The 27,938-nt window shown below is 35.9% G+C and overlaps 2 protein-coding genes across 2 annotated transcripts; one reads left to right on the top strand and one right to left on the bottom strand.

The window, feature by feature from the left end:
• Positions 1–1,073: 1,073 nt before the first annotated feature.
• LOC113495561 (facilitated trehalose transporter Tret1-like) lies at positions 1,074–10,522 on the top strand. The gene is made up of 3 exons (XM_026874324.1): positions 1,074–1,308; positions 8,013–8,148; positions 8,709–10,522. Exons 1-3 carry the CDS (start codon positions 1,258–1,260, stop codon positions 10,037–10,039), a joined length of 1,518 nt encoding a protein of 505 aa, XP_026730125.1. The 5' UTR covers positions 1,074–1,257; the 3' UTR covers positions 10,040–10,522.
• Positions 10,523–10,616: 94 nt separating this feature from the next.
• Positions 10,617–23,262, bottom strand: LOC113495562 (facilitated trehalose transporter Tret1-like). Its single transcript, XM_026874325.1, has 5 exons — positions 23,076–23,262; positions 15,236–15,326; positions 14,633–14,768; positions 11,990–12,162; positions 10,617–11,892 (listed from the first exon to the last, which is right to left on the bottom strand). The coding sequence occupies exons 2-5, from the start codon at positions 15,278–15,280 to the stop codon at positions 10,783–10,785; spliced, it is 1,464 nt and encodes a 487-aa protein (XP_026730126.1). The 5' UTR covers positions 15,281–15,326; positions 23,076–23,262; the 3' UTR covers positions 10,617–10,782.
• Between the last annotated feature and the right edge of the window lie 4,676 nt (positions 23,263–27,938).

Below are 27,938 nucleotides of genomic sequence, written 5' to 3' on the forward strand. Positions count from 1 at the left end.
GACTGCCACTCAACGCATGGCACTAGGACTCTTAACCTCATTATCCTGAAAGGTTTATGTTGTACGTTTTACGAGAACATAGCACCTGTCTAATTACCTATCCAGCTCGATGTCACTCATGTGACAGCTAACGAGGATATTTAATCAGTTTAATCGTTTACGACACGAGAGTTATTTTTACGAGACACTCGGTCTTATCTGATGGGCCTTGATTATGTGAACAATATAACGTGTTGAGTGTCTATGAGTCAGAATCGCGAAAACAAAGGGTTGCATGAGTATTTTTTTCTCGACTTTTCCGTCTTTTTTCTCATATGAAAATCGTCAGTCATTCGTTTGTTTTTCAGACAAGTATGTTTGGACAACTAATTTGAATGTCAAAGTTTCTCAAGTCTCCAAAGGTATGAAAGAAATAGCCATTGGACGTTGGACGTGTAGGACGGATAGACGGACAGTGGTAGGAAGTCAGTCAACGGCTTACAGCACAGACGCATGTAGCAGTCTTGTTGATTATTTGATTTCTTCTAAGGCCGGCTGGAATTAATAGTTAAAAACTGTACAATGCAAGTTAATGCCTGGCATAAAAAATGAAATCATGTAGGTAGGTAGAATTTAATTAATGGCATGTGTATGCCATTAATTAAATTCTACCTACCTATCTACCTACCTATTGAAAATAGTGAATAATGAACGTGTAATGAATAAAGAACAATCGACAAGCGATCGAATTGATAGAAATATGATTGAACCGCTGAAAAGACAAACATGGCAAAAAAAAACATTCAATTTAATGACATTATGTAAATATACCCACTTTTTCACGCAGTCATTTCAAGAGACCTGTTCTCAGCAGGCTGATACAATAACATATATTCAGAACAATCAAAATATCTATTTATACTATCGATTACCTGTAACAAACTCCCAAACATCTATCACACTTAGGTACAAATAAATCCATACTTAGTAAGTGCCAGCTCACAGATGTATCGATAAAGTAGGTAGTAGGTACAACTCGTTTGACACCGCACAGAGAAATTAGTGCCTATCAGATCGCTAAGCACACCGGCCAAGTCAAGTGCTGCAAAACAATATATGTCGATTTAATCTACAAATATACTTATAGTGAACAATTAATCTAATCTGGGCCGAAAGATACCCACAGGCCTTAGTCAAACGGTTGTGGAGTGTCGCGAACGTGTCAACATGTACGGAGTGTATTAAATAGTTTTGTAAAGTTCTTAATTGTTATTAAAAATGGGTGAATTACAGAAGAGCGGGAAGAAGGGCTCGCCGTTTTTGAGACAGGTATGAGGTGTGATTCATTGTTTTCAGGTAGATATTAAAATATTTAAACTGTCTGTTGGAAATCCGGATTTTTTTATAATTTACCTTATATCATTTTTTCTTTTTTGAAACAATTTTAACTATATCTCTATTATTCTCTTTAATAAAATGTTTAATTGTTAGAACTTTTATTATTTAACGTCTTAAGAAAATTAATGTAATCTATAGGGTAGGTCTTCTGTAAAATTAAATACGATAAAAGTAATTTTAGATTGTCGTTTCAAATAAGTAAATTGTGGAAATATAAGAATCATCTGAGTATACAAGAGGCAATTAGCGGATAAGTGATAATTTAACTTTGAAGTACTAACTTTGAGGACGATTTGTGTAACACGTGTTAGCATGTAATCGTAATAATTACCCTAGGGACTGTAATAGTATCTACAATATTACTGTGGTATAGGGGTATGGTCTTTTCGCATTATTTTCTTATATACCCACATACCTTAAACCTTACTTTATTTTAAAGCTATTACTGCACATTATCTCAATCGCTTAATTAGGTAAGATTACGAATTAACGTCATTAGCGTGATGAAAACATCTTCAATCATTTAATCATTCGCAAACTCGCAGCTGAAAATAGATTTTGCTTTGTTAGTACCGTTATTAGGCAAAATTTGAACATCAGCAAAATATGGACATTTACTTATACTTTCAAGCGGATAATATAATTCGTATTACGGACAGCAAGAACTTTATACATATTAGTGAATAGAAAGGCAAAACTGACAAAATGATGGCTGTCATTTGTTATTGTTACTAGCGAGATATTAACATAATGAATACTATTACATTTTGTCTGAAAGAGTAGAAATACAGCAGCAAAAAATGCCATATCATCTATATTTATGGGTCCGTTCAAAATCTGAGTATCTAAGTCATGACACTCAGATTTTGAACTTACTGACTGATGGGTGTCTTTTTTTCAAAGACTCTTTGGGGATGTAACTTGAATGTTTGTGTAATCCTTCGCGACACAAGGATTAATTTGTTACATGCGGGAGTCGCTTATAAAAAAATACAACTCTTTAAGATCAGGATGATGATCTCTCCTGACTGCACTCATAGCTGAGTAGTTCAGGTCCCCGCGCCAAACCCACTGTGCATGACGTATTGCGGGTTCGATCGACGCATAGGACAAGCGTTTCGGAGCCATGAATGCTTGATCCGAGTCCGGGTGTCTTTGTGCGTGTGACGAGTCGTTTTGAAAAAAATAGATTGCAGATATACGCAGCCTACATATAAGGCAGTGGGATTTCTCTTGGACTCTGCAGAAATAATGTTGAAGATGGACCAAAACTTCAAAATGCAAATCATGGCTTATGACATGCGGATAGAGTTTGTTTCCTATTAGACACCTGTAGTGACGACTTATATTTTTATGCACAAGGAAATATTTGTGCAAAACCTAATTAGCATTTCTTTTGTAACAGCCAGACAAGATTCTTAAGTATAATGTTTAGCTTTGTGTTAAATATGCATAAGCATTACCGACAATAGATCTATTATGCGTCTAGTTGCAGACAAGTCACAGACAAAAACTAAGAAATATTGAACTCAATTCAAAAATAAAATTAGCAACAGCGCAGACTCTGTTAATGTTTCAAACAGATTTTCCATTGAAAAATATACTTTTAAAGACTAGATATTTAGTATTTTAAACTAAACAAAATCAATATACATATGTTAATTTATGTAACCAATCAGGTATTGTCTTTAAGTGATGTTTAGCAGATTTTGTAGCTCATTGTTAGACTGGAGATTAATGGGTAATCTGTATACAATATACATACGTGGGTACTTAGTTCTTGAGACAATGTCAATGTTTGTATATTATGTGTAGATGGATGTGTTTGCTGACGAATTGTTTACAATAACAATGGGGAAATTACCTGCATATCGATCTAGTGACATATTTAATTTGGAACTATGTATATGTACGTACAGTACTATTTCATATTCTGTGCTACGTGGTATTTTTATTTAACTTGTTTATTGAACCAATTTTTTGACTATGCAAAAATCCTAGTCAATATCCAGTCGGATCCGAGACACTGGTGGTTGGTAATAAGCTGAAAAAATACCCTTTTTTAATTTCAATGGTCACCTATCTTTGAGGCCATACCAACATTACCAACCGTAGCTAAGTTCTGATTTTGTTTCAACTGTCTTGCTATAACTTTTCACGAGATACAGCCTGGTAACAAAGAGACGGATAAACAGCGGAGCTTTAGTAATATAGGATTCTGTTTTATTGATTTTAACAGATTATTTCTTTGATTGTGCAGTTTGCATCCATGGATAGAAGACATTTTCAAAATATTTTGGGGGTCCATTGATACGCGGTGTTTGTATTTCCACGTGTAGTTTCAAAGTTTTAGATAACGTACTTATTTACTTTTCAGTTTGTTGCTGTTAGACCTTTAACTTTCTAACGAGCGATAATTATCTGATATCAATTAGTCTAGACCTCTGTAGACTGGATTATTATCTATAACGTAAACTACTAAGTATACATTTGACTCCGAGGTTAATTATAATGACCAGAAGCCATAAAGGCAGTTAAATTGAACCGTTTGAAAGTACATTGAAGCAGTTAACTCTGATCAACTTTTACGGAAGTGACGGAAGTACTTACTTTTAACGGTTTAGAATGTCCAACCATTTTAAATATGGTTCGGTAAATGTAGGTTTGTCAGGTGAAACCAGTTTGAACCTTGGTTTTTCTTTAGAAATAACACAATGCTAAATAACGATGATGTTAGATTGGTCATCATCAGTCTTGAAGTTTAATTGAGCGGAGATCTAAGTCTTCTGTATGAAGGCTTGCAACGCATTGCCCTACACTGACATAAAAGCGCCGATGACATAGCATTGCGGTTCAGGTTTAGTCAGTAAGAGTCGGACACTACAAGTTCCCCCCCCGAGGAAGCGGGTGTCCATGAGGATGAAAAGGGATCTAAGTCTTCGAATTCAGTAAGACTGTCTATTGGATATTTTGTCTATGGACTACTTTCCACAAGCATAAAACTCAGTGACAAAAATATTATTGATGTCAAAATTTCTTACCAGATACTCTCATAAACCTCAAAAGTAGTAGCAAGTACAAGCAAGTGTAGCCGTTACCACTACTTGAATAACGTGAAAAACACAGCTGTGAATACGATTCCTTAATTAAGAAATCTCATACATCACTCACTATCTCTGGGATAAGATAAAGAAATTTAATCGAAGTATTGCCATGCGGCTTATCTGGTACACTCAACCTTACAATAGCAACAAACACTTACCAAAATGAACCTTAAGTCATTGTAATAAGAGTGCTCTTTGTCTTGGTTGGCGTTTAACAGTATGTGACCAAGGTACAGGGTAAAGCGTAATTGTTTTAAATATCAAAGGTTACCAGCTGTCGCAGGGAAACGTGTTCATTATGATTATTGATTGATAAGTCTGCATTTATGTTTAGAGAGTTAAAGACCTACAATATTTTATGCAAAAATATTGTTTTTTAAATTCAAGAAAAGATACTAGTCTGAGAGTGTTGAGACGTCCATTGGTGGTCAAAGTTAAAGATCCAGTCCAGGCCAGACACCACATCTTTGCCCTTTTAACTTCGGACTGCCTTATGGAAGACAAAGTCTTATTACTTAATGCCAGGATTTAATTTTAAAAATACTTACGGTTTTAATTTATAAAAGTCACAACATTTGATTTTATATCATTGTAGCCTAGTCTGATGAAGTTAATAATTAATGGGGAGACCATTGTAGTTTTAACTGTCAATGAGATTATTATTTTTAAATTGAAACTGTCTGATGACTGTCTTAAATCCATTCTTTTTTCTGTCGCTGAAATAATTCCGGATGAGGCGCCATAATACATTGTAAATGCGTATATTATATTGCGGGTTGTAACGTTATCTTGTGTAAGGACAGGGAAACTAAGTCAAGGTGGAGTTTGTTCTAATCCTTATTGTGTTGTGGTAGGACAGGTTTCAGACTGCGTCGGACGAAAACTAGATCATAGATTTATTTTAAACGACTCCCGAATTAAGGAATTCAATTCATGTGTCGTGGGGTTTTCACTAACATTCAAGTCACATGCACCAAGACACCCAGGCTCAGGAAAAGCATTGGTACATCCCACAAAAGCTTGCCCTGTGTGGGAATCGATCTCGCGACACGTCGCGCACAGTGGGTGGTGTGGTGACTTCAGCTGGTCGGTTACCCTTGCAGTCTGTTGTGTACTAGGTTAACTTAACTATAGATACGTCAATCTAAATTAATGGACGACTTAATGTTGTAAAAAGGGACTTATTATCAGGGGATTATTTGAGGAAGGAGAGGAATAGAGCATAAACAAAGGAAGGTCTATATATAAAGTGATGATGATGATTAATAGGACAGAATAGAAGTTGTAGGTGGTAATTTAAAGCTAATAAGATATTTTTATTTATTCTAATTGGTTTTTTATCCTAAAACCATTAGATTGAAGGCTGCAATATATTTCCAAGAACCTGTTCGAGAGTTTTATGTTTACTTATCATTAGAAACCTTCGAATTCACGATAAGGATCGTCGACATTGCACAATAAACTGCAATAAACTCCAATACAGACGAGACTTGACGGTTATCGGTCACCAATCCTGATTCAATAAGTGGTTAGAAAGACAAAGAATGTTTATCTGTATCTTTGTTAGTCTTGCCGGGGATTGAACCCGTTTTGAGTGGACTTATTCGTTCGGTAGACAATTGTTTCTGATAATCTTGGAATGTAGGCTCAGGCTTAGTGACATCTACCTTTAGGCGTGTTTTTTTTTCTTTTTAATCTTGCCCACTGTTTCTCACTAATGGGTAAAGGCCTCCCACAAATCCTTCCACGATTGTCTATCCTGAGCTACATGTAAACAGCCCGTGGTGACCTTTGTCCGATTGAAATATGCCGGCTGATTTTATATACAATCTATGACGAGGGTTTCTGTCTAATTTGATGATTCATTTAGACAGCTAAAGAGATCGGAGGTGAGGTAACTTTAGCTCAGGATATTCGGATTTAACTCTTTCCCTTTTGTCTCCATTGTTACAAGTCCCGCCTTGTGCAGCTGATATTTTTCGGCATGTTGAATGTGATGTTTTTCACCGCGACACGATGGGTGGATTATCTTATAAAGAATATGATTTTGAGAAATGAGGAACGAAATATGAATTGCATATGTACATATATTCTGTAGTAAGTGTGTAGAACTCTGTAAGTTCCTTAATTGTTTTTAGTTTGCCAAAGCTGCGCCTCGAATACCTACGTCTGTCGTCCTAGGTCTTGAAAATACCGCATTACTAAAGTAATTATGCGTTAATTGTTTTAAGTTAAGCAGATTAAATATCTAATCGAAGTAATTATCATGTATCTATCTACGATCAATATGACGCCTTTGGATTTATTAATAATCCTATTTTAAAGTTAAGGTCGTACACGTTCCTGCGATGCGCATTGATGAATGTGTTGTGTCCCATTGATAGCATGCAGAAAGTTACCTGTGTATGGCACCAATTGGGGTGTTGATATTTGTTCAATGTCCATCATATACTCAGTTTAATGAATAATAATTGATAAGTGTTTTTCCTTCGTGAATGAAAAGGAAAGAAGTGAAAGTGAATTAAACCTTTACCTACATATGTTTTTTATTCTACATTGTTACGTCACAAAAAGCTCATAAAAATACGACTTGCTAATTGCTTTAATTATACAGACTAAAAATAGTTTTATTTTTCCCTATTGCAATTTTGCAACGATTTCCGTTTGTTGACAATGATTTCGTACAAATATTTTTCTTAATTCATTTCTTTTTGGTAGATCTTCTTGCCTGCAGCCTTTCTACCTATTAAAAACCTATCTTCTGATTGAACTTTAATTTTGCGATTGCTTTTTAAAATTAATATTATCCACAAAACACAAACCAAAAAGCAGGGTAATATGGCAGATGATTAATTTTTATTTTTCTGTATTAACGACTTATCACTTGTATTAATCCGTATACTTCCACGACTTATCAAATACGTTATAGCAGCACTTCACCTTTAGAAAGTCGGTTAAGGTTAATTAGATTTGATTTTCTACGATTGATCAATGTGAGGTAAAACATGATAAATATAAGTGGCGTATGTTATGTTATTTACGTACTACGCATGTGTATGATAAGTGTATGGAAACACTTATTTACAGTGGCTACGGTTATAAACTAGCCAAGACTGAATGAATAGTAACGTCACTCTACCTATTAGTAAAAACGTAACCCTGTTACTGAGGCTTGGCTTTCTGTCCATCCGTCTGTCCTCCCTTCCGTCTGCCCGTCACCAGGTTGTACAACATAAACCGTGATAGCTAAGCAGCAGTTTAATGTTTCACAAATGATGTATTTCTGTTGCTGATCTTACAATAATTTGTTTATCCATTTGTTCTTGGGCCACAAATAAATTTTAGGGTACTCAAAAATGCGGATAATAATCATTGTTCTTGCCTTTGCTGAGGATGAATCTTTAGTTTGTATATTTTGTGTGTCGTACTCTCTTACTGTTAGGCTATTTATGATGCAATTCTTTGTCCTCTTAAGCGTCGGTTTTTCATTCCTCTTCATATTATTATACGTATTTTTTTTACAATTTCCAGTTCTTCGTGACGGCGAGTGTGTCGACCAACATCATCGCTCACGGTTGCGTCATCGGGTTCTCCGCCATCCTACTGCCGAGCCTCCGCCTGCCGGAGTCACACATCAAGGCCACCGCCAGCGAGGAGTCATGGATCGGTAAGGTCTAAGCTACTAGTAGAATATACGTCTTCAAGAGGTTGACTTTTAGAGCTTGACCGCATTGTGTAGTGTAGTCTGACTGCATGGATAGCAGAGTGGTTGAGGTAACCACGCCTAAAACACGCTGTGTTTGATACACACCCAAATGCTTGTCCTACTCTAGAATTTGTGTGATCCACGAATGCTTGTTCTAAGTCTGGGTGTCTTCGTGCACGTGATTTGTATGTTTGTGATCTGCGACACCAGGGTTAGTTTATTACGGCGGGAGTCGTTTTATGTAATAAAAAGCTTCCTCTGATTATTATCATAATAACAAGCTTGAAAGTTTATAGAGGAATTATTTACATTAAATACTTCACTTAAAGTCCTGGCACTATTGAGTGTGCAGATCCGATTATACTGTGTGTATGGCGCTCAGTAAGCATATTAGAGTCAATATTAATTAATAATACAGATAGGATCATTGAAGTCTTTCACAACTATATAATCATATTTGATTGTGCGTGATTATTTGATTATATTAGACAAATCTAAAATAAGTTATTTGCTAATTTCAGTATCGATCGTGGGCTTCGCGCTTATCACCGGCAACATCATCATCACACCGCTCATGGACAGCATCGGGAGGAAGAGGTCTCACCTGATGACCATCCTGCCGGTGCTGGTGGGCTGGTTCCTGCTGCTGATGGTCAACAACGTGGCCGGGCTCATCGCGGCCCGGTACCTGCAGGGTATCGCCATGGGCATGCTCGGACCTCTAGGATCCATCATCATCGGTGAAATGACAGACCCCAGGAACAGAGGAGCCTTCCTAACCTGCGTGTCCCTATCATTAACCATTGGAGTCATGTTCTGCCATTCCTTGGGTTCGTTCTTCAGCTGGCAACAGAGCGCACTGATCTGCTCATTCATCACCTTCTTGAGTCTCCTCCTCATTATTTACAATCCCGAGTCACCGCCCTGGCTGCTTTCCAAAGGAAGAGTAGACGAAGCAAGAGAAATCTTCATCTGGCTCAGAGGAGACGATGACCAGCAACTAGATGAACTAGAAAAAATGATAGCTGCACAGAGAATGATTCGAAAGTCCAGCGTCGTCGATGAGAATATGTCTTTGGGTGCAAAAATATCAAGATTCTTTAGCTATCTGGGGAAGACTATAAAGAAGCCGGAATTTTACAAGCCCATCACGATCATGGTGTTCCTGTACGTGATGTTCCAGTTTGCTGGTATCAATGTGATCAGTTCTTACACCACCGATATCATCCACCAGGTGGTCGGTCCTGATGCTAATGCTAACGCCATCATGGTGGCTCTAGATATAGAACGATTAGTTTGCAACATTCTCGCCGTGTTCCTGATGAAGACCATGAAGAGAAGAACCTTATTGTTTAGCACCGGCTTAATCTGTATTCTATCGTACATCGGGAAAGGAGCATACGTGTACGCAAAACAGAACGATAAGTTACCATTCGACAACCAGTGGGTCCCAATAGGTCTGATAGGTATATACATGTTCTCATTAACTGTTGGTATATCTTCCATTCCGTTCGCGGTTTCCGGAGAGATCTTCCCGCTGGAGTACCGCGGGTTAGGCAGTGGTATTAGTATCCTAGGGTTATCTCTGAACTTCTTTGTGGCACTCAAGTGTTTCCCGGTGCTGACCGGTGCTATAGGACTATCAAATACGTACTACTTGTACGCGGGTGTTGTCACATTGTGTATGGCTGTTGTCTGGGTGATGTTGCCAGAGACGAAGGGCAAGACTCTTCAGGAGATCGAAGACAGCTTCCGAGGAATATCGCCAGCAGACAGCAAGAGCGCAGAGCCCTTAAACGGGAGGGCTAACGGAGAGATGATGCGTAGATGTAGTTCTGTTATTATTTATTAAATGTTATTGAAAATTTTAATTCATAGGTTGTATGAAGGAAGACATTGTATACTTAAGCTGCTCGATTTTTGTCGATGATTTCAGAGCAAATTTATATGAAAGCCTACACGGGGCTAATTGTGATACATAGTTATTTGGAATAACCATCTGTGTACTAAAAATGTATTAGATTTTTATATATGAGGTATATAATGTAAAGTCTTAATATCTACCAGACTAAATGTAAGTTATAAGATCAACAGTTTTCTGCCATCACCATGATGTTACGAAAATATACTTGATAAGATGAAGACCTGCTAAGTACTTAAGTTTCGTATCGTCCAAGCCGATCTATTGAGAAGCTGCAAACAAATACTATCAGAGTATCTTCACTCATTATCACTTGTTAAGACAACTTTAGTTAAGTTAACTATGTTTACGTAATTTATGAATTCTATTATTAAATCTCAGTTAAGTTCAAAATAAAACAATTTTTTATTCACATTTATTTATTTCTCTCTTAAATGTCTTTTAACATTTTCAGTGCCCCAGTTAAACTTTCGGTTCAAACTTAACTCTTCAGGTTTGCATTATCACTCTCATGTGTCCTTCAGTACGGACCTACTAAAAAGAACATTTTTTAACGAATTGGTATAAATTATAACTTCAGCACTCAGTGCTAGAGCACTGAATGTATTAAAAAATGCTACTCCCCTCAACTGCATCATAGCAGTAAAGCACATCCTGTAATCTCCCGTCCTTCTTCAACCACACTCCACTTTCTCGAACTCCAACATTTTCTCCCCCTCACGTAGCTCGATCTGTCCCGCGTCGTCCTTGATCCCCTTAAAGTGACACTCAATTTCATATAACGTCTTCCCCTTAGTTTCTGGTAGTAAGAAGTACAAGAACACGCCGCACACAGTCACACAAAATGCGTAAACGAGGAAGGTGCCGCTAACACCTATCTTATCGAAGGAGAATGGGGCAGTCTTGACAACAACGAAGAACATGATGGAAAGGAACATCCCAGAAATTCCACTTCCCAAGCTACGGAAAGCAAGGGGAAAGATTTCCCCAGCTATAGCCCACGGTATAGGTAAGATGCCCAGTGTTTTCCCAAAAATGTAAACAAGGGTAGGAATGACAGGTATCCATTTTAATTCTTCTGGTATGTAGTTGTAATCTCTTAAATAGAGTAGTGCGGAGGTGATGACAAGAGACACGACGCTGACAATGATTCCGATGAAAAGAACGGTTCGTCTGTTGAGTTTATTGACGACGAAGCAGGAGAGGACAGCTGTCACGAACCTCACCACGTCAACCATCAGCATGCTGACGTTGGCATCGATGGCTCCGGCGCTGACCTCCTCCATCATCGGCACCGTGTAGGACGGCACCACCGTCATCCCGGACACTTGGAACAGAACGAACATGAACATCATGATGATCGTTGGCTTGTAGAACTCCGGTAGTCTCACGATCTTCCTATACTCCTGCCATCTCGACCCTCTTCTAGTTCCCGTTACTTTCTTTTGACTGTTCAGTAGAATCTCTAGTTCCTTTTCAGCATTGGTATCGTGGCCTCTGAACCAGTGGAACGATTTTCTACACTGTTCGTTAAGTCCTCTTGAGGCAAGATATGGCGGTGTTTCTGGGGATAGTGTCACTAATATGAGAGACAAGGCGTATACACTTCCGCAGGCCAGTCCTGCTGACCTCCAGTAGAGGACTGTCCCGAAGATGTGCGCGATCAGCATCCCGGTGGCGAAGGAGAAGGCGATGGTGGCCAGGAAGGCGCCGCGGTGCTTGGGAGCCGAGTACTCGGCGATGGAGACTGGCGCGGCGGCGGCCTGGATGCCCATACCGAATCCCTGGAAATTTATAACAGAAAGTTATACTAGCTGTCTCATATTAATTATATTCGTTTTGAATTATCTATTATCCGCTTCCACGACCTCATGTGCTTACCAGAAGAGATCTGCTGACTAGTAGAGCGGTGGGTCCCTTGGCTGTGACGAGCAGCGCCCAGCCCCCCAGCGCGGGCAGTGAGCTCAGCTGATTGGTCAGCTTACGGCCCAGCTTCTGCAGGCTGAAGGGCGCCACGATGATGCCCGAGATCAACGCTAGGCCCAGGATTGATGCTGTAAAGTAAAAAAAATATAGTGAACGTGTGTATTTGAACCATTCCCAGGCCATGGGAATGTATTATAGTATGTAGTCTGGAGTGACATGGCTGCTACTGCTAAGAGCCCAAGGATAATACAAACCAAGATGGCTTTCAGCTATACAAAGTTGATGAAGATGATCTGCCCTATGTTTTCAGTAGTTGCATAGAATTTATAATATTGTCATTTTAAGTAGATAACATCGAAGTAAGAAAAAAGTACTTTATAGCCTGTTTAACTACTGCCACATAAGTTCCCGTTAAATTATTCAACAGTGGTACTGGTGGTAGGCCCCAGATATCTGATATAAACTATCACGATCTCTCAGTACAATTACATCTAATAGAGACCAGCAGGTCAATAGATCACTACAAGAATCGTGACTACACATAGACATTGCGAAACAACTACGTGATTATTTCTGCAGGTTTCCAACGTCACGTGCATAGGTACAGTCTGCAATTCTGCATCAAACGTTTATTAACACAAATAGATTCACATTTTTGTATAGCCCGTGTCAGATCCCAACAAGGCCATTGGCAAAAGGGTCTTTTCATCTAGACCTCTCCAAATCTCTATCTTCCGCTAATTTTGGCCACGTGAATCTCGTATTCAACGAGATTCTCATTACATAAGAGGATCAGAAACTGTAATATTTGTTAGAAGAAATTCAGATTTAATATAGCCTACAAATGTTAAACGTCTCAATCCTCGGATATCGGTAAAAGCATACTTGTAGGACATTACTATTTTAACATATTTTGTTAAACTGATTGTCGCAATGCACTTTGATGCTGACTGTACAAAGATCTATGGGTTGTAAACTTGTGACGGTAATTTAATGCTTGATGAAGGCATACAATATAAAAAACGTCGTGATTTTAGCCCTACAGATTTTTTTAGGAAGTTCACGTTATTCCCCGTATTCTTTTAGATATTATATACTTATTTATCACGCCATGAATTAAAAAAAAAAATAAGTATCATCACGTCTATAATTAAATTTACTTCAATTTAAGAAAACATGAACTTAATTGCAAGTATTTCATGAAATTAATTTTAATTTGAAGAGAGGTATATTCTTGTATGACACAGTTGACAGACGACAAGGAAGTTATCTTATACATATAGATAATGACTGCAATTTTCTCAATTGTGCGTGGAGGTTCTATTTTTATAGTAGTTACCTATGATGAAATGGCAACATGTGAGTTAACAATAGTAAAACATGATTTGCAAAAGGCAAAAAGGACGAGGCGATCAACATTAGCCCTCAAACTAAAGCGATCGTTCCAGAAACGATAGCAATATTATTTGTAAATCACTCAGACATTAATGCTATTAATTAAAGAGCCATCTGATTTGGACGTGTCACTGCTATATCTTTCTCTTTGAGTAAAAGCTCTTTAAATAGTACATTCTATACTACTAACTACACATACTGCTAAAGCGTAATAAGTATTTTAAGGGACATAATAGGTTGCCGTTTCTTCGTAGGTAACAACTGTTGATATAGAACCTCCACTCTAACTTATGAAAAAATTGCAGTTATTATCTATACCATATTGTTTCCTTGTTATTAAATATGCTTTATTCGAATGCATGTTGATTACTTGAAATAAATTCAAGTACAAGTTTATGTTTGTGTTAAAATGATATATTTGTGTCTGCTTCAAGCGTTACCTACACAAATCAAATAAAGCTTCATATTAGTATAAAAAGTTCATTAATATGATAAAAATTGCAAAATATCACAACTTAATAGTACTTAGTAGGTATCTACTTATAGTACCCATAGACATTTTTTTTAGCTTCAAAATTCTTCCCAGCTGAGATACAAAACTAGGTTTATCTATGAATGATAGTCTCAATTTCCGCTTCTACCTTTAGATAACAGAAACCAGATGCTCGCATCAGTCTTTGTGGACTAATTAAGAAAGCTTAACGACCTAATGCCGTCTATACTGCAGATAGATATTTTCTCTGCTAAGCGTAGTGATCGGTCTTTGTTTGGTGTAAATAAAATTTCAGTTACGTGTTAAGCATTTTTGAAATTAATCTCATTGTTTGGTGTGGTGGAAGTCACATGGTAAACCCACAACCCGCTGTCCCATACTGAATTTCCAATTTTTGTGCAAGAGAAATGCTTAGGAGAATGCGAAAAGTGTCACATTAAGCCAGTTTTCATTAATTCATCAGCCATTATAAAAAGAAGAATTGGGGCTGGACACAAGGATTAAATTCATTAGATCAAGTTTATTTTTCAAACCATAAAAACTTTAGCAATATAGTTAGTTAAAATGTTTCCTTTTATCCATATTCCGTTTAACGCAGACAACACAACACAATAATACCGCTATCAGATAATTATCGAACTGTACAATAACTTCTCACACACCAGTCTGATTTCAAACATCTTTTATTATCGGGTGCCTCCAGGTCTTACCTATCCAGGACTCGTGGTCCGGCGTGAGCCTGAGCGCGGAGTCCGGGGCCCGGAGCTGCTGCAGCAGCACGCCGGGGAAGGCGATGTTGGCTCCCGTGCCGATCATGTACAGCACCACGCCGCTCACTGCCAGCAGCTGGAATGGTAGCAGAATGTGATGTACTGACTAAATACATGTGTTAAATTATCACACAAGGCGCAAGACGAGTGTTTTGTTGAGAATGTTACAATATTTACCTACCTCAAAAAGAACTACTACATGTGTTGGGTTCGATTCGTAATAAATCAAATATGTTTTCACAATTTTCACACGAAACCATCTAGTCTCAAACTAAGCAAAGCTTTGTATCACGAGTACTAGACAACTGATAAACATACACATGGACAAATTAAACCCAAACACAGAAGAAATAATCGTACTTGTCACCCAAACATTTATCCTGAAAGGGAATCGAATCAGGGCCAGATTGTGTGAATAGTAGGCGAATCTGGGTCCTGTCCAAGGTAATTCGACGAGTCGTACGTCGAAAGTTATGAATCTCGTCGATTGATAGCATATCAACTTTTATAAATTGTACCACATAAAAACAGATAAATACAAACCTGTCTTAAAAAAGGTGACATTCTGTCGTAAGTTCCTTCCGTCATGACTCACGATCAATATTTGTCTCGGTCAAAAAGCAGCTATTAACATCTGGAAAAAGAAAAGGAAACAAAATTAACCTAACTGGTAATCTTGCTATTATTTCTTGACAAAATTGTATTGCCGTATTTGGAAAGGAAATAGTTTAATGGACTCTAAGTGTCATGTTAGCCAAACCATTTTCGAGTAATTTTCATAAACATGAAATTTGAAATTTCACACCTGATTTTGTATATGAAGTCACAAGCTAGTGTTTATAAAAAAGAATAAATATAATTTATCAACATAATTATAAATTTATAAGGCAGGTCTTGATTATTAAGGGCAGCAGACATAGTGTCTACTTTGAAAGTCTAAGCTAAAGAGAAAGTTAGATTTCAAATGAATGATTGAGACGGAAGGTTGTACCTACATGAGTGAGGGAGATAGCAATATAGCTTGATAGTACTTTTGCCTATAGGGAAAACTATATTCGGTTTCCGACTTATTTTTGTTAACAGGACTAAATCAATACTAATGGGAGAATCTATTAATTGGATAGTTCGATACTAGGTAGCTTTTATGCATACCTATAGACAAGAAAGAAGATTATGTTGAGTTTAACGTATGATATATGTGATAGCAGCCGAAGATAGATCTCGATGGCGTGCAATAGGGAAGGCCTGTGTGCAGCGGTGGATGAATATGGGCTGATGATGATGATGATGATACGACATATGATTTTGTACTAACACGAGTGAATTAACTTCTTCCTCCTACTTTAAGTTAAGTTTGTCCGTCGTAGTCTTCATGTAGGCAACACGAAATAACAGCATTAAAAATGGAAAACATCATTCAACACATCATCAATTGACGTCATTTTATATGAAATATATTCACATCACATGCTCAATAAACTAAAACTACAACAATTATTGACGTCCAATGATTTGTCTCCAATTGACATCTATTAACCCTGAATACACAACGTTTTATATTGAAATGATGCACAATAATATATTGACATTGCAAATAATTTTATGAGACTTTAATAAAAACCTGAATAAATAGGATCAGTTTCAACACGTGTATCGCGCTGGTTCAATGTCCGGATTCAAATATGGAAGGTTACAGGCTAATGCTTCTGAAAATCTTGCAACCTAAAAGACGACTGCTGGTTCGAAGTCAAAGTCTAAGTATTTTTTTTTAAGTCCGTCAAATAGATAAATGAAAAATATTAGGCATATTATATGTACCTTTACCACAACAATAATAATTGACAAAGATAAACTAATTTAAATGTCGAAAGGAGGATTGCGACGTAACGTCAGGGGTAAGTTCCATGCACAGTAATTTGATCCATCTACCATTATTATACATACTACCTGAAGGACTTTGGAAACAAATTTTTTATCTAGGGTTTGAGGAAACGTCGAGTGTAGAGAGAGTGTGAGTTTATGAGTGTTTCATCTACCTGCATGACTAGCAGTGAGACAAATTGGCCAATATTAATTTGCCTAAAAATGTTTAACAGTGGCTCAAAACACATTAATTATTCTTGAAAGAAACGCAATAAAATAATTAAAAAAAGGCTAGACAGAACAGGAATTATATATAAGAAGATAATAAATATTTTACATCCTAGAAACATTTAAAGTTGCTTCTCAAAAATATTATGACACCCTACACTATTATGACAGGCAAACTACACGTCATCGAAATAGAATGGATGTCAAAAGTGTTTCTCAATAATTATGTAACATGCTGTTCGCACATACTTTCGCCATCCGAGAAAGCGGAAGAAAACAATAACACACAGCTCATGTTAACATGACAAACCAAACTAAATTACAGAAACAATGCAAAAATAATGTAAATTATAGTTCTTTCTGCTTTTTTATACATATAATATTCAAATCAAAAGTTTTTATTCAAAATAGGCCGTTTCTCAGGCACTTTTAAAACGTTACATTACTGACTCTAGTTGCACGGTTCCAAAGTGTCATTCTTATGGAGAAGAACCGGCAAGAAACTTCATATTAATATGTATTTACTTTTATCTTCTTAAGCATATTTTTTTCAAATAGTCATTTTTGATCAATGTTTTTTTTAAAGCAGCTTTTAACCGTACTTTGTGCGTTTACGTAGCTTCAAACCCGACGTTTACAACTATAAAAACGCCTGGACCTACTTTGACAAAATTTGAATGGGGTGACATTTAAAAACATAGGTATTTTGATTGTTTAGGTCTATTATTTTTTTGTCTTTTGTTACTTGAAAACTAAGTCTAATATACCTGTCTAACTTATAGTCTTAATAGATCACTTTTCATACCCAGTTCCCTATTTCTTTTCCTCTCAGTTGCAGCAAGTTGCGTTAGTTTTACGGCCGGTATAAAGTATGAACAAAAGGTATATACTGGACTCGATAGCAGCACGTGAGCCTCAAACGTGCGCGTGCGCATAGGTTTACGGCTTGCCTACGATCGTAACGCATTCCGTTTTAATATTAATTGTATGCAGATTATTATGCTCTTTATGATGCAGATTTGTAACTAAATAGTTAGTTATATCTTTTTAAGTATTATTTCAAATGATGGTGATTAAGAAAAACGATGTGAATATATAAAAACAAGGCTAGAAAGGAATCAATTAAATTACTTTATCTCAATTTAAGGCAGACGTCAAAAATAAAGAAACTATTTCCGTTCGATTTCTAATTATTTTACTTACATTTGGACCATAGAAAAGTTGCGAAGTAAAAAGTAAAAGAAAATAGCATTTGGGTTTTTCTTGCTTAAGCAAAAAAAATAGTATTTTGAAAAGGATTTATTGTATTATTATTTAGTCAATGCATGATAATATTTATAGCTCAAGCTAAATCTAGTATTAAAAATAGTCCAAGTTTTGTAATAAGACGGAGAGTGTCAAAACCCAACTAACTGCATCATCCACAGGGAAATTAATTGGAGTAAGTAATTAGAAAAGTGGGAAAAGATACTGTGACAGTTTTATGGAAGATTTTTAAGTGATGCTAAAGATAATAAAGTGTCCACTTATTTTCTCTTCCAAGTAATAAACCTTTAATTTTCAATTTCGTTGAGGGCTTGAAGAAGGTTGGCATTTCCCTGGAGAATCCATTTTATTACTTCAGGTTAACATCAGGTAAACATAATTAAATCCTGGCAATAATACGAGTTCTAATATCAGTTTTGTTGTCTACTTGATAAGAAAACTTTCATCAGATATAACTGGGCAATTAAATATCTCTTAAATGTTTATTAAATTCAATTTGAGTCTTCCGCCAAAAACAAACGTTTTTGACATACCCTTTATTTGCGATATCATTAAGAAATCTGCAAAATCGCGTCATGCGTTTGCCAGTTACGATGCAAATGAGTAAAAGATAGCAAAAGTAAAAAACAGAGACAGATCAAATTCTAAGAAATATTTTATAACTGAATACTAACATACTTATAAATGTTTCTTGAATAAAAACATAAGGACCTATTTACGCATAACAGATTTTTTTCCATGATTCAAAACAATGACATTCCATAAAAGATGGAATATAAAAACAGTCACCAAATAAGTCGCTGCAGGATATAATATAATAATTACATACGTACATTATACCTACATACATATTGCCCATATCGTTCAACTTATAATTTCCTGAACAGAACAAGGATTTCCGATTGCTAATGTTTATTAGTTTTATTTCTAACCGACCTTATAACTATGAGGATTGCAACTCATAATGAAGCATTAACTTAATGATATTTATAAGAAACTAGATATTAGACTAGTCTAGAACTTTATGGAAAACAACAATAATACGATGAGGAATAAGTTGCAGGTTTAAGTGAAGGCCCCAATTCCGCTATTAACTACGTCTGATGAATGATGGCAAGTGTATATATAAATAGACACTATTCATATTCTCCTAAGCATGTTTTCAATAAAATATTTGAAACTTCAGTGCGGGGTGAAACACTCGCAGTCAATGCAATGAATTTACAATTTGGCAAAATGCTTTGGAGAAGACGCGTTCAATTTAGAGTAGGTTTGGTTGGCACCCGACAGTAGCGTTAATTCGTACAGAAGAGAACAGAAGTTCAAACCAAATTTCGACAATTGTCATGTGACGAGCTTTCGATTTCACGTCGTTAGAAGCAAAGAACTCATGAAATCCGAACCGGGCTTTAGAAATACGACCGCGGATTCGGAGGAGCATGTGGTAGATAATGAATATTCCTATACACAAGCAAAAATGTCATGTACTCGATGATCATGTTCATCACTTACCAAGTAAAGGAATACATCAAAGGCAGACTATTTGTTTCATGAGAAATTATTTTATACTTCTTAAGGCTACCCGCCCTCGTTGCCAGGCCAATATTCAAATGACAATTTGCGCGTTTGATAAACAGATCTCAATTAGATCTGAAGAAGACATTTCCGAGAATTTAATGCTTGACTTATTTCAATAAACGAAATGAAATTCCCAAGGAACTTTGATCCGTCGCCATCGAGAAAGGTTTTAATATACTTGATCATTGACAACAGTCCTTGGCATGACTATGTACAGTCAGCAACTAAAGTAAATAAGTTAATGAGATTTTGAAAGTACCAACAGTTTTTAGGGTGGAGGAGCTCGTAGCTAAGCTATAACCGCATAAGTGAATCGATCACAGGTTAAGCTACGCTTGAAGCGGTTAAGCGGTAGAAGGGTGACCATCTTTGTCATAACGAGTTCCTCCGTGTTTCGAAAGGCACGTTAAATTGTGGGCCCCGGCTGTTATTTCTACAGCTTTGACAATCGTTACAAGTAGTCAGAAGCTTGAAAGTCTGACAACCAGTCTAACCAAGGGGTATCGTGTTGCACAGGTAACTGGGTTGAGGAGGTCAGATAGGCAGTCGCTCCTTGTAAAACACTGGTACTCAGCTGAATCCAGTTATGGAAGCCGACCCCAACGTAGTTGGGAAAAGGCTAGGCCAATGATGAGTTTTTAGGGCGGTCTACCGGTGCAGTGGGCTTTCATGATCGTAATTTTTTTTATGGTGTGTATAAATTTTGTGTATTTTTTTAATGATTTATTAAAACGTACAGATGACGCAATGAGTATGGGTGTCTTCTACACTTCAATGTATGTGAAACCTCTGGCGACACAAGGGATTCCCTAGCAGTTGGAGTCATCAAAAAAAATGATTCAAATTAAATCTAAATCTAAAAAAATTGTTGCTGACCATACCATCCGTTTAATATTGTATTGAACAAAACCTCTCAAGGATCATGTTTAGAATAATGGTATTTCACTTTAATAGAAAACATTTATTGGGTATGCATGATATAGGAAACCCCGCCTTATAGCTTGGAAATACAGACTATTTTCATGTTAAAGCACCTTGTTATAATTACGGGGATCTGTAGCAACGGAGGTCAAACCTCTTATAGAGCAATATCGGATTTCAAGAAGATATGAAGTGCCATTATAGTATTTTATTATACCGAATACGAAACTAAGTGTTCCGTACAAATAGCGTAAAGGAAAACAAATCTTATTATTTGACAAATAAAGATGAGAGTGAGAACAAATAAATTTAGGCATGACCTTGCCAACGGCACCAACCTACTTAATAATTTGTGTTATAGCAACAACAGTAATAATATATCATGTGGCTATCACGGTTTTTGATATATAGACATACAGCAATGCGTCAATAATAGGGTTCCCTTCATCCCCTTGGAATGAAACCCTAAAACCAGAAAACCGAGTATGAGAAGACGCCAATTAAAAGCTACTTTATTATCAAGTAAGATAGGGTATATTTTGATCCAATTTTGACACAAGAACAGGAGCTATGCAGGTAAATCCGAGGGTTTCCACTAGTGACAAATATTTGAATATGAAACTACACTTATCATTAGGTCATCGGTGTGTCAAATGTCAGACATTACGATCTAATTCCCAACACGAAACTGCTGTATGATAATTAGGTACATAAATAACAATGTATGTATACCCAAACCAGTTTATTATATTGTTATCACTAAAAACCTACTCTTATCTCATGATTAATGATTCAGTTCAAATTTAATTTGATCATAAAAGCTAATTTTGCGAAGTGATTAATAGTTATAGAAGTTTATCCTAAGCAATCAATTAAAACAAATGGAGGAAAATCTTTACGATTTTCTTGTCATGAAACAATTTACAACGTGTTTTAATGGCCGGATTTTGCTTAAATTAAGTTTTTTCACTTAAATGGTAACTATTCTTCTCAGCATATGCTTGACTAACAACGTGGTGTCAGAGTTTTAACCGTAGGCCTCTCACATGACCTTAACATAGCTTTGAAAATATTCTCAAGTGTGCCAGTTTCTTCACGATGCATTTCTTCACCGTTCTTTTGGCTAGCGTTAATTACTTTGTACTTAATTGAGATTGCGCGGGTAAGCAAGACTTTCTTCAAAATCAATAATTGGACAAGCATTGAGAGATACGAGTTTGCCGAAATAAAATACCCATCAAGATATATTTCATATAGAAGATGGGTTTATCTTCGTGATTTTCATGGACGGAGGGTCCATTCAAGAAATTCCACAAACATTCAAGTTACGTGCTCGAAGACACCCAGACCCATTACACTCATTAGAAGTAAGACATAAGCGGGGATCGATCCCGCGACACGTCGCGCACGGAGGCATGTGACCTCAACCACTCGGCTGTCCGTGTAAAGGGCTATTTATGTATAGATATTGATTTGGGCTAAGCTACTACTAGGTTTGATATTATTCCATACCAAAAGTTCTAGTTATCAAATACTAAACTCTCCTAAAAACTAGGATCATGTAAATGGACTATTATGTTCTTTCAACCATTTTGGCGAGCGCCTTGTTGTTGACTTCCTAAAGGTCCTTATGTTACCGTAAGTACATAATATATTGTTATGGTTAGTGTTATATTTTTTATAGAGTAAGTAACGATAAGGCTAGCAACACTATATTTTAATATACTTCGAAAAAAAGCTGGTTTTAACACATGACAATAACCCTTTTTACATAGAGAAGTAACAAGTTAGATAAAATAATTAAATAAAACGTTTATTTTGTAGTTTTAACTCGTATTTAAGCTTTACAAATGTAGTTCTATTTTAATAGTATTTTACTGATTAGTTATTATCAGTTAGGAACTTTATCTTTTCTAAAACATACTATATAAATGTCAAAAGTTAACTTATTTTAATAGTTTAGAAGTATTTTTATATTGTATAATATTATCATTAAGAATATTGCAATTTATTTAATCTTTCATAAAAAAAAAACCTTCGAGAATATTTTAATGAAAGGAACTCTGACACAGTAGTTAAAAGTAAACACTTTAATTTCGCTATTCACTGTTGAGTTCCTGCTTGTATCAATTACTTTCACCGTTATCAGATGTCGTAAAATTTGTTTCCATTCCAAAATAACCATAGTTCAAAACTAAGAATCAATTATTAAACTCATCATGTTAAGTAAAACAATTAAAATATAACAACTTAAATAAATTAAAATAATAATTTATAAAGAAAGTAAAATCACAACAAGGTTCTCTCACATTCTTACACCAAACATTGGCCCTTTGGCCACACGTAAACATCCATTGCATTGTTAACAACGGAACACAATAAAACATAAGAAACGCATCAATGAACTTGAAAACTAAACCAACGTGGCCAACAACCACGTGTTACACCAATACCAACAAAAAAATAACAAATTTAAACTTTAAAAACACAGCAATAAATGTTACAATAATAAAATTAAGTCACTCACGTTTTATTCCCAACTGTATGTAATAATATTCATTTATAACTTCACTTTGAACTTCAGTTTCAGTCATACGAGTGACATTGGCGCTGGTCGGGCCAACACTGGCTCGAGTCTGGTCGCGCTAGACTGTATGCCTGCCATTGTAAACCCAGACCGGTCCGAAAACATCTTCCCTATACATGAAACTAAGAAAAAAGGACATAAAACACCATTTAAAACTTTTACATTTTAAAACGTATAACACGATAACAGAGTATACATTTTAAACTCATGTTTTATAACCTTGAAAACATATGATCCGATTAATATGGTAGAAGCGACTTTATTGCGTCATCGATACATAATATTATGCATATTTTTTGTTAACAAATCATTCGTAGTGTCCACAGTTTGATATGGCATTGGTTTTTTATTTAAGTTAATACTAAAACTATCTTTTAGCAAGTTAAATATTATGAATATAAAACAGAAATTAGAATGTATTTTATTTTGGTGTTATAGCTAAATTCTAAAATACATTCATCAGTAGAGACTAATTCAGACTTAAGATCATTTTAAAAGCTGTTAGAGATATGTGAGACAGTAATTTAAAATTCATTTTACTTATCATATTTATTCTTTAATAAAACTTTGACACAATATTACGTTATCTCTTGACCATACAAAATATAAGAGAAAAAAGTCGATACTCGTTTTTGAACAAAAGCAATTTATGTATATTTATTTATATTGATACACGTCTTAGGGAAATATACATATTGTATTACCATTTATCTGTAACGTACATTTCTAAAACGTTCCACAGAATACAATATAAACATTCACTATTATTCTTTAACCTACTAATTAAATATAACCGTTTCTAATGCAAATAAGTGATATGTAAATCAAGCAATTAGAAATACTAGCAACGCCTGACTTCGAGTCTGGGTTAACATGTATTTAATAACAATTTCATTGTGAATTTGTGAAAATAAATACTAACCTCTACTTGCAGAAATGAGCCTTGTCTCTTTATTTTATTTAGTGAATTAGGGTATCATTTTAGCTCATGGCTAAAATACATAAGTTGAACGATCACAAGTTAAGCTAAACTTGACACTGGCGGTCGTTGAATAGGTGCTCTATGTCATAACGAGTTCCTTTGGTAAAATAAATAAAACATAAACCATGAAATTCCATCTGTCTACTTTGCCAGGCTATGATGTAGTCGACTTTCGTCAAATTACCCCGAATTGCACAAAGAAACAAAAGTTTTTGCGTCAATTCTTCTATTTATTATTCAGTAAACGATATCTCAATACTCAAAGCAATTTAAGAACTAGACTTTTATAAGTCACTAGCTGTTGCCCGCGACTTCGTCGGCGTGGTTAGAAGATAAAGTTATGATTTATATCTGCCCTGTTCTTTTCACATTTTCCATTGTATCTTCGCTCCTACTAGTCGCACCGTGATGGTTTATCGCCTAAAGCCTTCCTTGACGAATGGTCTATTCAACACAAAAATATTTTTTCAATTTGGACCAGTAGTTCCTGAGATTAGCACGTTCAAACAAACAAACTCTTTAGCTTTATATATTAGTATATAGATATAGATTGGCAGACAAAAAAAAAATCCGAATTACCTTGCTCGCGTATGTTAACAAACACGGTCTCGGCTCCAATGTTATAATTATTAAGACTACATTTAACAAGTCACGAAATCACATAAGGTAAAGTTGTAACAAAAGACTAATTATGTCTTGACATAAAAACTGTTGTCAGACAAATAGTTAAGTCACTTCCTTTTAAAGTTACGTGGTCATGTTCTTTAGCTAACCTACCGAGGAAACCATGACAATTGACAACCAATCATCAATACTCAATACCAATTAATTAATCTCTCATATGTCTTGATATATTGCACTCGTTGCACTCGTTTTTTATACAAGTACAAGGATGGTAAAAACGAGCTAAAGATACAATATGGACAATTTCGGGCACGCAAGAGTTAGGAGAGAGGAAGAGGGCTGAATAGCAATTTCAAAGAAACTTATTACCAAGAACTGGATAAAAAGAAGGACTGATGAACAAGGACTTTTTCGCCTCTACTAAAACGAACAGACACCGGATAATTTCTTACCTACCTATTAACTCTACTAAGCCACCAGAATATTCTTCTTCCTTTCGTAAAACGCATACCACCGCACTATTCCTCGATACCACTTGATAAAGAAGTAATCTCTCTCGTGCTAAGGAATCTACATCACAGAAAATGAACGAGCGACCATTGATAATACCAGTAAGTATTGGTACTCAGGAGGTTTGCTGCGCTGTTTCTTCTCGCTAAGTTTTTGCTAATTGTTTATGTCTTTCAAAAAACTAAGTCCTATTGTAGAGTCGAGCCGTCGTATTTGCATCTCTGACGATAGAGATGATGTCAATACTTTCGTTCAATGTAAGTCTTGAATATTAATGAATAACAATGGGTACGCGTTTATTATTTTTCCCCGCAAACATAAAGAGATCAAATTCCAAAGAATGGAACTTAAGTGTGACGTCACTTCTGTGTAAATATTTTAGGGATATCGTTACGTCACCAGCCGTTCTCCTTAATTTTAAAGCAGTTTTTTGTGTGCAGCGTCTTTGTCCTTATTGTATAAATAAAAGCTAAAACATTATATTTTTTAATGTCTATCTGACAGACTGACAGATTTTTAGGACTGGGTGCATCATCCCTATTGCTAAACCGAAGTGGTACTTTAACAGCTGGTTTCAGGCCCTCTGATTTCGTTTACGTATCCACGTTTTCTCGAGAATTATTAACGAAGTATCTACATTATCTTCATTTCGTTATTGATTTGCTAAGCCATCACTACGACCTCATACTTATACCTAGCCAAACAAGGATAAGTCTGAGAGAAGGCCCCGTGGTGATCCACAGACTAGACAGATTCGCATAATACTGCAGTCTTCACTAAATCTTTTAACCTTGCCTTAGTTTAGTCTGACAAGAACTACAATTACTATCATAAGACTCCTATAACACTCAACCGTCATTGAATGTTTAGATAACAAAGAACGTCAATGTAACTCAATCAAACTGTTATCAACTCAATATTAAATATTTTACAAAGTCCGCGTATATTTAATTCGCCTAAATTGTGTTTCCTCAATACATTGGAATTTCATACATCATTTTCCTCCATTTAAATGTGCTATGAACGATATGAGTACGTCATAAGAGTATCCCAATTTTTTATATCAAATCTATATCTATACTAATATATAAAGCTGAAGAGTTTGTTTGTTTGTTTGTTTGTTTGAACGCGCTAATCTCAGGAACTACTGGTCCAAATTGAAAAAATCTTTTTGTGTTGAATAGACCATTCATCGAGGAAGGCTTTAGGCTATAAACCATCACGCTGGGACTAATAGGAGCTAAGATAAAATGGAAAATGTGAAAAAAAACAGGGCAGGTATAAATCATAACTTATATCTTCTACCCACGGGGACGAAGTCGCGGGCAACAGCTAGTATTAAATAAGAGTTTGTGTTAATTACGCTTTTGTGGCTTGACTTAATGGAAATATTCATTTTAAGCTTTTAAAAGCTGTCAGAGCTGCGAGCAAATGAAAATAGATCTCGATGGGGTGCAATTGGGGAGGCCTATGTCCAGCAGTGGGCGAGTATGGGCTGATGGTGATGATGAAGATGAAGCTTTTAACACGGCTTATAATGTAACTCCGTGTTTCAAAAGACGCGAGTAAAACCATGGGACAACGCTAGTAATAAAATAGATACACAACCGTTATAGCGTATCCATAGATACCCTGATTGATAAAATCAATAGAGTTAATAGAGAAATTCTGAAATGTTCGGATATTCTGTCAAACAAGTTAATCTCTAGATGCGTCAACAAGAAATCCAATTAATTCTCTTCGTAAATTCTATCTACAGGTTTAGGCTCTTGTAATACCAATATAAGTTATTAATTAATAAAACCATTATATCCAAGCAACGTTTAGTTAAATATTGTAGTTCAAAGTTTATAAACGAGATGTAGTCTGCAAGTAATCTATTCTGTATAAAAGTGCTAACAATAGTTGAGGTATAAACTTATGGATCAAGTATGTCACAATAGTTTAGTGACGTCCTTGATACTGTTACCTAAACATCCCTACTTCCCTACTAATATTATAAATGCGAATGTAACTCTGTCTGTCTGTCTGTTTGTTACGCTTTCACGTCTAAACTACTGAACTGATTTTTATGAAATTTGATACAGAGATAGAGTTGATCTTGAGATAGAACATAGGATAGTTTTTATCCCGGACTTTTGAAGAGTTCTCTTGGAAACGCGATATAACCGACATCGACGCGGGCGAAGCCGCGGATGTTAAGCTAGTAGCAATATATTTTTTCTTTTGTCTCTTTCATCCGTGTGGTTTCACTTTTGTGGCCAACATGGCGTTGACCATGTGATATTTCCTTCATTTACTCGACTAAGTAGATAAAAACCCAGTCACTTAGAAATGTATCAAATTCTGTAAAATGATAGAATAAAAGGGACTTTACAATAAATACTTTTATAATCTTCGAGGACTTTACAAATAACTTCATTTGATAAATCAATTGAGTAGACCCCAGTACAAAAGGTACATGCCCAGCCAATTTATCATATTTCTTACTATCCAACGTATCGGTAACGCATTTAAGTAGAGGTGAATACTCTTTTGTCAGAAATAATTTTTATTCTCACGATGAGATTAAAACAGAAACTACGTAAAGAAAAATATACACATATTATACAGTTTCCTGCAGACTGATTGAATCGTTTTTCCTATTTTCTTATAGTCACAGGGTAAGGGACGATTAGCAAACAGTC

This window comes from Trichoplusia ni, chromosome 7 (assembly GCF_003590095.1).
Source record: "Trichoplusia ni isolate ovarian cell line Hi5 chromosome 7, tn1, whole genome shotgun sequence".
Taxonomy (NCBI): Eukaryota; Metazoa; Arthropoda; class Insecta; order Lepidoptera; family Noctuidae; genus Trichoplusia; species Trichoplusia ni.